This window comes from Colletes latitarsis, chromosome 7, assembly GCF_051014445.1.
Source record: "Colletes latitarsis isolate SP2378_abdomen chromosome 7, iyColLati1, whole genome shotgun sequence".
Taxonomy (NCBI): Eukaryota; Metazoa; Arthropoda; class Insecta; order Hymenoptera; family Colletidae; genus Colletes; species Colletes latitarsis.
The window spans coordinates 17,727,765-17,737,577 of record NC_135140.1 but is presented as its reverse complement, the minus strand read 5'-3'; the positions used below and the strand labels follow the sequence as shown (position 1 = coordinate 17,737,577).

General features: G+C 35.1%; 1 protein-coding gene across 1 annotated transcript; it reads right to left on the bottom strand.

Annotated features, from left to right (window-relative positions):
* Positions 1-2,561: 2,561 nt before the first annotated feature.
* Positions 2,562-9,497, bottom strand: LOC143343608 (endoplasmic reticulum metallopeptidase 1). The gene is made up of 14 exons (XM_076768667.1): positions 8,717-9,497; positions 8,095-8,641; positions 7,886-8,013; positions 7,635-7,766; positions 7,436-7,556; positions 7,036-7,341; positions 6,480-6,713; positions 6,179-6,355; positions 5,858-6,042; positions 5,619-5,774; positions 5,334-5,539; positions 5,037-5,149; positions 4,800-4,975; positions 2,562-4,639 (listed from the first exon to the last, which is right to left on the bottom strand). The coding sequence occupies exons 1-14, from the start codon at positions 8,717-8,719 to the stop codon at positions 4,475-4,477; spliced, it is 2,649 nt and encodes an 882-aa protein (XP_076624782.1). The 5' UTR covers positions 8,720-9,497; the 3' UTR covers positions 2,562-4,474.
* Between the last annotated feature and the right edge of the window lie 316 nt (positions 9,498-9,813).

Here is a 9,813-nt window from a genome sequence, read left to right as displayed (position 1 = left end):
AAATGTTTCTTTTGCAGCTAGAGGCTTTGAGGGTGAGTCACGTCTCGTTCCACCAGCTTAAATAGTACCAATAACGTTTTTATTACGCCGTTCGAAAGTATACGTATTCGTTCGCTGGCCAATGAACTTTTCCTAAAAATGCTATTGTGCGAAAGAAAGTCACGCTTGCCACCCTTCGAGCAAAGGGAAGAGGGGAACGAAAGGCGTAACGAAGCAGGAATCTCGCGAGAAGTAGGCCGTGCAAATGAGTTAGTCTGTCGAGCAATTCTGCAACGATAGGAGCCTGTGCTAATCGAAGAACAAACAGGTACAGTTCATCGCCGGAGATTAGCCTAAAAGAATCTCAGCGACAATATTCGATATCGCGATACCGTAACCGTAAAACGTTATTCGAAAATATCTGCTGGAAGAAACTCGTGGACAGTAGGAGATAAAAAAAGAATTAACCTCAAATATCGAATAATTTTCAGGGTTTTGAATTAGATAGGCATTTTTAAGGAATCATGACAAATGATTGATTGTTAATTGCCTTCTACGTAGCTTGCCATGCGAGCAGCGTTCGTTGCATCCTAAATATAGCGATCATTAAAAATAATAATTAACTCCAGTTGAGAGGCAGACGATAACGAGTCGCACCTGTCGGCCGCTCGGCCAACAAGCCATTTTACAGTCGATTCATAATTGCTCGATACCTTAATTTACAAGACCCCGATACAATTAACGATGATTAGGTATGTTGAAACTGTCGCGCTAATGCAAAGCTCCGATACTCTGTTCAAACTGATTAGAAGATTAGACTCGAACCACTTTGTAAGAGTAGTGGTTTCTAAACTCTTTTCGAGTATATACTCTCAGCTAATAACAGCTAATGTTATCACCGATATAAAAAATATTGTTACCTTGTTCCCTTCGTCGAGGACTCGAGCAACTAAATAGTCAACGAGGTCCAATCACTGTCGATTCCCCAACGATTGCTGACACTCGTGATTTCCCGCCAACCAGTCCGATATAGCACAGTTCGACAGTACGTCGACTCGTTTACATCGAACCTTTATCGTCGACTATAATTTTTCAAATCTCCATTACGATAATTGGAAAAGCGCGACGCCTAATGAGACCAACACGAAAAATGGTGTATTATTTCAGTTAGGCGCTCGAGACTTCTTATCTGGATAATATCAGCGCAGTGTATCGCTTATCGCGTAACCGTGACCGATATCTTCCTCGATCGCGTATTCGCGATTTATCGCTATGCGTTCCGAAATCGACACTATTTTTTCTTTTCCTTTTTTTTCTTTCGTTCGCGAACGACAAAACGTTCGAGGAACCGTACCACGAACGTCGGGGGCCACGACCCGTTTGCAGATCAGTGTCACGACACGAAAGCCACGGGCTCGCTTTAACCAGGAAATCGGTCTCGTCTTACAGGATGCCGGCGCGTCAATATTGACACATTTCTTACGAAACACGAGAGAAAGAGAGGGAACAATCGGATATTCGACCTATCCTTGATCGTTCGAAACCTGGATGTTAGTGCACCATCGAGTTCACAAAAGAATTTACCGCCCGCGACTGACGGACTCCAGGATTACACGAAAGTATTCGATCGCTTACATTTATGACATTCAAGCATTTGATACAATACGATATACGTAACAAGTATTTGGGAAAAATCTTCCCCTGGGAAAAATTTTACTGGGAGATTCTAGAGGTCAAAATAAGACGAAAATCAAGAATATCAATTCGTTGATTGAGGCTTCGTTAAAAAGTTATTAAAATTTTAAATTAAAAAATTTCAAATCTTTGTGGAAAAATTATTTTCGGTTGGGGGGCTCAATTACAATCATTTTTGGTGAATAGACACACCCCCGAAATCCTACGTACTTTCGAAAAAAAAATTCGAATAGGTGGATTTTGTCGACAAAATTAAAAAATTTCAAATCGTTCTGAAAAAATTATTTTTGGTTGGGGGGCTCAATTACAATCATTTTTGGTTATTAGACATACCCACGAAATCCTATCCACTTTGTAGAAAAAAATTCAGTACGGGCGGAACTTTAGACATTAATAACTTTTTAACGAAGCCTCCAACAATAAATTAATATTCTTGATTTTCGTCTTATTTTGGCCTCTAGAATTTCCCATTATCCCAGGGGTGGCCGAACACCCTGTATGCCATTTTTACAATAGGTTTGTTGTACGCAGGTACCAGAAGTGGCCCGCAAAAGTATTTGAACTCTGACAAAAGCAGTTTAGAGTATCGATAACTGGATACCTTTACCTTATATTTTTTAAAAATGGTCACAGTTCGATAATTCTATTTTTTATTTATTTTTTTTTTTTATTTCCAATGTGTGTCAAATACTGATTCGATTCGATAATAGAACTCGATTATTTACGTAATCGACAGCGCTTCGGAAGCAGGAAATTGATTCGATCGATCAATGAAGAGCAGCAAACGATTACAGCGACTAATATATACATATAGTATAACAATAATTACGATAATTTCCAGTATAATTTTAGTTAACAGGAGGTGTAATCATCGACAAAGAAAAATATCAATTCTCAACTGTTTTTATTGATCATTCCTATTAACCTTTACTCGTTTAATAACAATCACTAAATAAGAATAACATACAAGCAGAAACATGTAGGTAACTAAATAAACTAGTAAAAATAAAAACTTGGGAGACAACAAAATTATCGAGATACCATTATTAATTTTCTCGACACGACTTAATAACGGTAAATCAATTAAAATCGTCGTCTCAGGTAACAGAGATCTATGTTTATAAATTAAAATAACATAACATTTTAATCATTATAAATCCGTCTCCGGGCGTGTATAATTAAAATATCATAAACAAAGATCGTACAATAAAAAAAGTTAATTCATATTTAGATGCTTAACATTGTGCAACATTATTAAGTAGAATCGCAATAACATTTGTGCAATGAGTTGCGTACTTAGCATGTTTGGCAATACACATTGAACACGTAGTAGTTTTTTTAAAAAGAATTCAGTCAACAAAGTAATCGTAATTACAAGTAAATCGCAAAGGATCAAACGTAGGAATGAAAGATTCAACATCGGTAACCGATTAAATTTGTAGTGAAATATGAATTCGGGTCTACCAAATTTGGTAAATTATTTGTTATTATGCTCTATTAATACTTTGGACTTACTTGTGGTTACATAATTGGCTATCGATATTGGCAAAACTTTCTTAGAATTAGATTTAAACGTGTAGCGTTTCGATAAATACTTCAACTAAATTACATTTTCTTTGAAATTGTATTTTAATTAGAAACATCTTAATTCGGTAGACTGCCCGTTATCGATGCACCAAGGGAATTAAAACGTATAACGTTAGTTACTAAATTGTAGTAATTATTGCATACATTCATTAACATCATTAAATTAACAACTATAAAGAACGATAAAACATAAATAAAGTTCAGTCTCCTAAACAACAGACATAAATTAAAATGACTCAAACAAATCGTATCACTTATATAAATGCTAACAATTAAAGCTATTGTTTCATTATAAAATTGTCAATTTACATATCGTAAACAAAGAGATAATGTACAACTACGGTAACAAAATAAATAAAGAAAATGAACGTACGAAATTCATAAAAAAAATATGTGTATGCAATAACTAGACAATTCTATTGCGATGTTAAAATTATTATGCTCGGTAATTTATACTAAAATTAATAATTAATACGATATTAAACAATCGTTACAATTATTTTAATACGTTTGTGAAGCAGACTGTTGCATTTGTGCTTTGAAACTTTTGTTTTGTTGTATTACTGTTCTTTACATCGGTTCGTAAAATTTTGAATAGTTATTTAAAATTGTACTTCCTAATACGAAGATAACAAGATAAAAAGACAACCGTCGTACGACGATAGATATCGAACCTATGAATTTTTTTATAATCCTCTAGTTCGCTATTACAGATTAATCGGTCTGTAACAATACTTTTTCTAGCGTTTAAAAATTAAACGTAGCGGTAATTATTCTAAGGCATAGAATTGATATGCTCCATCATACTGAATCTCTACAAATAGATTAACTGTAATTAGTGAAATCTCCAAGTGTATGAGATAAATGTTATTCCAAGTACTCTTGCACCTTTCGCGTTGAAAGCAACGTCTTACTATTCCAAAAATGTTACCTATACCAATACTATACTAGTAAAAAATTTATATAAATAGAATGACAAACATCTCATTCTTCAATACTTTTTTTTTCATTTAACGTTGATCGATGTATCTTATTGTATTGCAGTTGCAAGAAATTAGCGTATAATCTGCGTTTACCCTAAGTCTTAAGCTTATAGATTGCAATGTTATTTTTGCATGGCTCCGAAACGTATCAAGTAATACGCTCGTACAGTGCCGTTTTAGTTAGGCCCCACTGACTATTTCGATCTAGAATAATCGCTCGATATCGCATATTAAAATTGCCAAGAAGTATACGTTGCAGTCCACGATGTGACTACCGTCCAAGATGGAAATTGAGACAAAAAACGTTTAAATCTTAGAGACTTTTTATGTTCACCGTGCAGAAAATGACCGCCCAATGCTACTGATAAGCACGGAGTCTTTTGCATAGTCGGCACCTATTTAAGTAAAACAATATATATACATTCATCAAATCAACAAATTGGTATTCTTGATTTTCGTCTTATTTTGGTCTCCAGAATCTCGCATTAAAATTTTTCCCAGGGGTGACCAAACACCCTGTATACAAAATATAATTGTTTTCTTCGTTACACTTACATTCAGTTCCAGAGAAAACGTATACGGTGCACAGTCAGATGCGCAGGAATAATAAACGAAGTACGTTTCTCTATCGTTCCATTTAGGTCCTTGTAATGCTTTACCTTCTAAAATAGACCATCTTTGTAAATAAACCCCTTTGTACGGTGACAAAATTATACTGATATGATCGGGTCCTGTGCAAAAAATTTTAATTTAGTCATCGTTTAAGAATACACATGCTCGTCGGAAAGTTACCTGTAACATTGAACGTGAAGCTGACAATGTTTTGTCTTATGGATTTTGAAATAAGATCGAGCTTTGTTGGGGTAGTGATCAGTGGTGCAGGGCCTGGAATCCAACTTGTTTTCCTGTTGGAAATATTTTTAAAATTATTAAAAAATAAAACTTTTATCATTAAACGACATTAGACGTAACTCAATTCTAGTTACGATTACATATTCATAATCATATCGGGAAATATTTTGATATTGAAGATATTTTAATTAAATTTTTTTTCAGTTTTTAGAACATTTTAATACTGACTATGCTCACCATAAAAAGGTCGTAACTGGCATAAAGTATGGTAAGCCACAATACAGCTCTTGTTCGCAATCTTTGACTGTTGGTGTTGCAGCACCTATTTCAGGTACCATAGCTTCCACACTATGTGGACTATTCATATCTAAATCTGCTATCCAATATCCAGTTCCAGAATACCGTAAGTTGCCATTAACATCGTAATATTGTCTTTGTGTGTGCTACAAATTAAACATTAATATTATGAAATACTTTGTATTTTGTAAACGATAATTGTGTTTAATTCCTAATATCGATTACCGCGATCATGAAACGTTCCGGCGCTAACGATGACAAATCACCACTGTATGGAAAACCGAGCGGTGTTAGAATTAACACGGCTATAGTTATTAAGAATATCCCAAGTAATACACTTAGGACTCGTTCGGCATTTTTAATTAGAAGCACAATCGGTAACTAAAAAGAAACGTACACTACAAAAATATACATTGACAATTTTCCTTTGTTTGTTTCTTTTCACGGTAACTGCCATAGCTTACCGTGAAACTAAGAAGCAGGCAAAATAGTATCGATAACGTATTAGCCATGACAACTTCTGAATTTATACTACTACCAGATCGTCCCATTATAGGAATGAAAAGATACAGCGCTCCGATTACTAGATAAAACGACTGCATATAAGGTAAAAACATGGTAACTAAATAATAGAAGAGCCATTTCCAGCCTGAAAGAAAAATTAATTAGAAATAGTAGTTTACTAAGGAGATATTCTGATCCAGAAGTTTAAAAAGATCGATTTGTTTCTCATCTTTTCCCAAATCTTACGGTTTCTTTTTAAATATGACAAATAGTAATTATACCTCTCCATTTATTAAAGAAATTATATCGAAGTAAATTTCCAAGCGTAGGAAATACGACCCAATGTAACGGAATAAAACCAGATCGTATTTCAAATAGAACGCAACAGAATAGAATCGACATCCATATCGTCGAATATGCATCACAGTATATTTGATATAAAATCCATGTAGACTTAACTTCCTGCGAAGTATCGATACGGAGTTCAATAAATAATGTAATATAGTTTGGTCAACGTAACTTCGTCCCAAATGGAGTTGCTACCAAGATTTGAATTGTTTGTTGAATAAATTAATATATTACTCGCCTTCCTCTGACGCGATCCCATGAACAAGAAGAACATCATCGACACAAAAATGGTTGGGCATACGTAAAGGAAAAACAACCATGCCGGTCTTGCGTACCAACTCATAACTTTTCCGAGCTTGGTAAGGACAAGAGCAATCAGCGTGCACGAAATTATACATACCAGCCACGAAACAGTTATTGCTCCAATACACAGTAATAAATGCTTTAAGTATATTGACCGTTTTACATCTAAATTAGAGATTCGTAAAATTTAACTTCCATTACAATTACATACAGGGTGTTCGGCCACCCCTGGGAAAAACTTTAATGGAAGATTCTAGAGGCCCAAATAAGACGAAAATCAAGAATATCAATTTCTTGACTGAGGCTTCGTTAAAAAGTTATTACAAAATTAAATTAAAAAATTTTAAATCAGCCTGAAAAAATTATTTTTGATTACGAGAGTCAATTAAAATTATGAGTGGCCGAACACCCTGTATAACACCGTTTGTACATAAGAATATTTCAATAAATACTATGTGTAAATGAGTTATTAATAATGCATACATACCTCTCCGCGCACTTTGTGTGTTCAGATATATAGAATATACACCAGCAATTATGCTAACGATATTAATTGTACTTGCCACGTACTGTGGCCATCTAATAACAAATGTGCCTAAGAAATCAAAGAATACAAGATTCCCTGCATTCTCTTGAATCGCCACTTCGGATAAATAATTATCTAAGACTATTCCTTGCAACAAAGCAAGGATATTGTCCCCGGTTCTTTGTAAAGATCCCAACGGTATTTGATCGATATTATCAAATTTCGTATGGTATACATAACCATTGGTTGCCCAAGCAAAGTCGAGACCTGTAATTTAAAAGAAAAGAATACAATTATAAACGAATCTTTCAATTAAACAGAGAAGCAGTTGATTGGACCAAGTAAGATATTGATAGAGTACCAGAAACATTTCCAAAATCTCTGAATATTCGAAAATCGGTGTCACCAGGTACAATACCACTTTCAAATATTTCTTGAGCTAACGACGATGCATAGGGATAGGGAACGAACTTGGAATATACCTATAAAAAAAAAGACAACATAGAATGGCACGAATGGTAAAATTATCTAATAAAGAGAAACAGGTAATTAAATATTACCTGAAGCATCCAAGAACTATCAGGTCCAGCCTGAAATAATAATTCACGGCCGCCTGCACCACAAGCTTCTAAGTTTATAAAAGCGCGGACTTCCTTGGCCCAAGGATGTTGAGTTATGAAGCCATGGGAAGCCTATAAAATGCAATTACAGACTGTGTAACTCGCGTATAATTTGCGTAATTTATGCTACTTAAAAGAATACAGTAAATCATCGTTCTTTATTCATTTCTGTACGTTTAACATAATAATACCTGTAATAAATTTTCCTCGGCGCCGTTAAACAAAAATATAATACTATGCTTCAACAATTTTGAACTATGAGCAATCACGCGTATAATTTCTAACATCACAGCACAACCTGCTCCATCGTCCGACCCACCTACAATGAAAACTCATTATAACAAATTTGTTTATTTAAACGACATTTAGATTGAGAAATGCAAATGACACCAATCCTTACCAGGACTATCAGGAAAAGTATCGAAATGACAATTTAATAGCAAACTGCTCTGTGTAGGCCTGTGTGGACTGATCTTAACAATAACATTTTGAACGTTTTTATAAACATTTGTCATTCCATCAAGAAATTTTAAAGGAAATGCTCCACTGTGTTTGGTTACATTGATCTGAATCTTGTGATTCTCATTGGCCTCCTTAACTATATTATTAATAATGCTTGTTAAATATTTAATGGCCAACACTTCATTCTCATAACTTCCAACGATTCTTGGACCAATGGATGTAAGATTCACAAGATGATTATGTGCTCTTTCTGCTATAAACCTTCCTTGATATAGCCCCTCTTTGCTTATCATCAGTGGTTCAGGTAACTTTTTTTCAAATGCAATTATAACAGTGGATATGAAAAGGAAAAATGTGAACAGGAAAAGTAAGTGTTGCGTTTCATTTGGCAGTGTGTCTTTCTTTTTAGCAGAAGTTTTGTCCTCGTATAGTATATCGCTGGAGGATCTTTTTGTAACATGTTGACGTAATCTAACTCCATCTCTCTGAAAGTAAATTATTCAATCCATAAAAAACAGAAAGAACAGGTAAAAATCATAATAATTAAAAGAGAATCTTACCATTGTCCAAGTTGGAAGATAAAAGGCACTTCAATAAATAATGAAACGTTTAGATTAGGATTAAGCCAAGGACAAGTTGCTTAATTTTGTTCTGTGCATCGAGACGTGGATCAGTTAAATATACAGTTTGTAAGAACGAAATTTCCGATGTTCTTCAGTTTCTTGCACGAATCGAACGAAACAACACGCTGTTTTTCTAATTGTCTTCCGAAAGCATTTATGGTCAAAGCTAATACTTGTGTTCCTTGAAGATATTAAGATAACGGCGGATCGTTTTGGTAACGATTTCACATCGAATAATAGTTTGATAAATGCAATATTCAAACGAGAACGATACGTCCACCTTTCGTTATTTTTTTAACTTGCTTAATAGTCACGATAATTCACCAAACTGTGGTCGTGTTTTCGTTTATATAATTTCACGTTGTATCTGTGTGTCACGGTGATCAAATACGTGCATCATATTTTTTTTTAATAAAGATTTGTGTAAATGTTCATTCACCTGATGCTAGATAATGCGAACTTTGAGACCCCGTACGATTTGAATATAGCCTTTGGAGGGGAGTTAGTAGAAACAAGCTATTTATTGCGATAAGATTGCGGACTAGAGGGTCATTCAAAAATGTAATCAAAATGACCGAAAAATATCAGGATATTCTGGCTCCATGAATGAAAGGTGCTATATTACGATCATGTGCCCATTTTCACTATCAATATTATCGTCGTATATCTTCGGAAAACAACGCAACGTTATGTCACCGTCGCGATATAGGCAGAGATGCCAGATTCAGCACCCGGTGCCCTACTCACACATATCAGATCACGCGTACGTGAGCTCGTGGAGTTTCGGAAAGTCGACAAAGGCAAACTGACACATGCCCTCTTTCTCGATTATTCCGAAGCTGCCCGAAGTAATTTCGGACCGCCTCGTGGGAGTCGAGAGAGAAAGGCTCACATTTGCCTTCTCGCTCTTAACAACTGAAATCCGACCTCCCGTCTACGGCATACGATTTGGAATCTCGAGCCAAGATTCTCGACTGGCCAGGCATTTTTACTTGCCTTTCCTACAGTTCATTACTGAACTCTGCAAATTACTC

Bases quoted from the DNA above. Each gene is read 5' to 3' on its own strand.
- LOC143343608 (XM_076768667.1), bottom strand. The intron at 8,014-8,094 runs GTAAGGATTGGT...TTTTCATTGTAG, and splicing joins TACTTTTCCTGATAGTCCTG to GTGGGTCGGACGATGGAGCA. The intron at 6,714-7,035 runs GTATGTATGCAT...TCTCTAATTTAG, and splicing joins CACACAAAGTGCGCGGAGAG to ATGTAAAACGGTCAATATAC.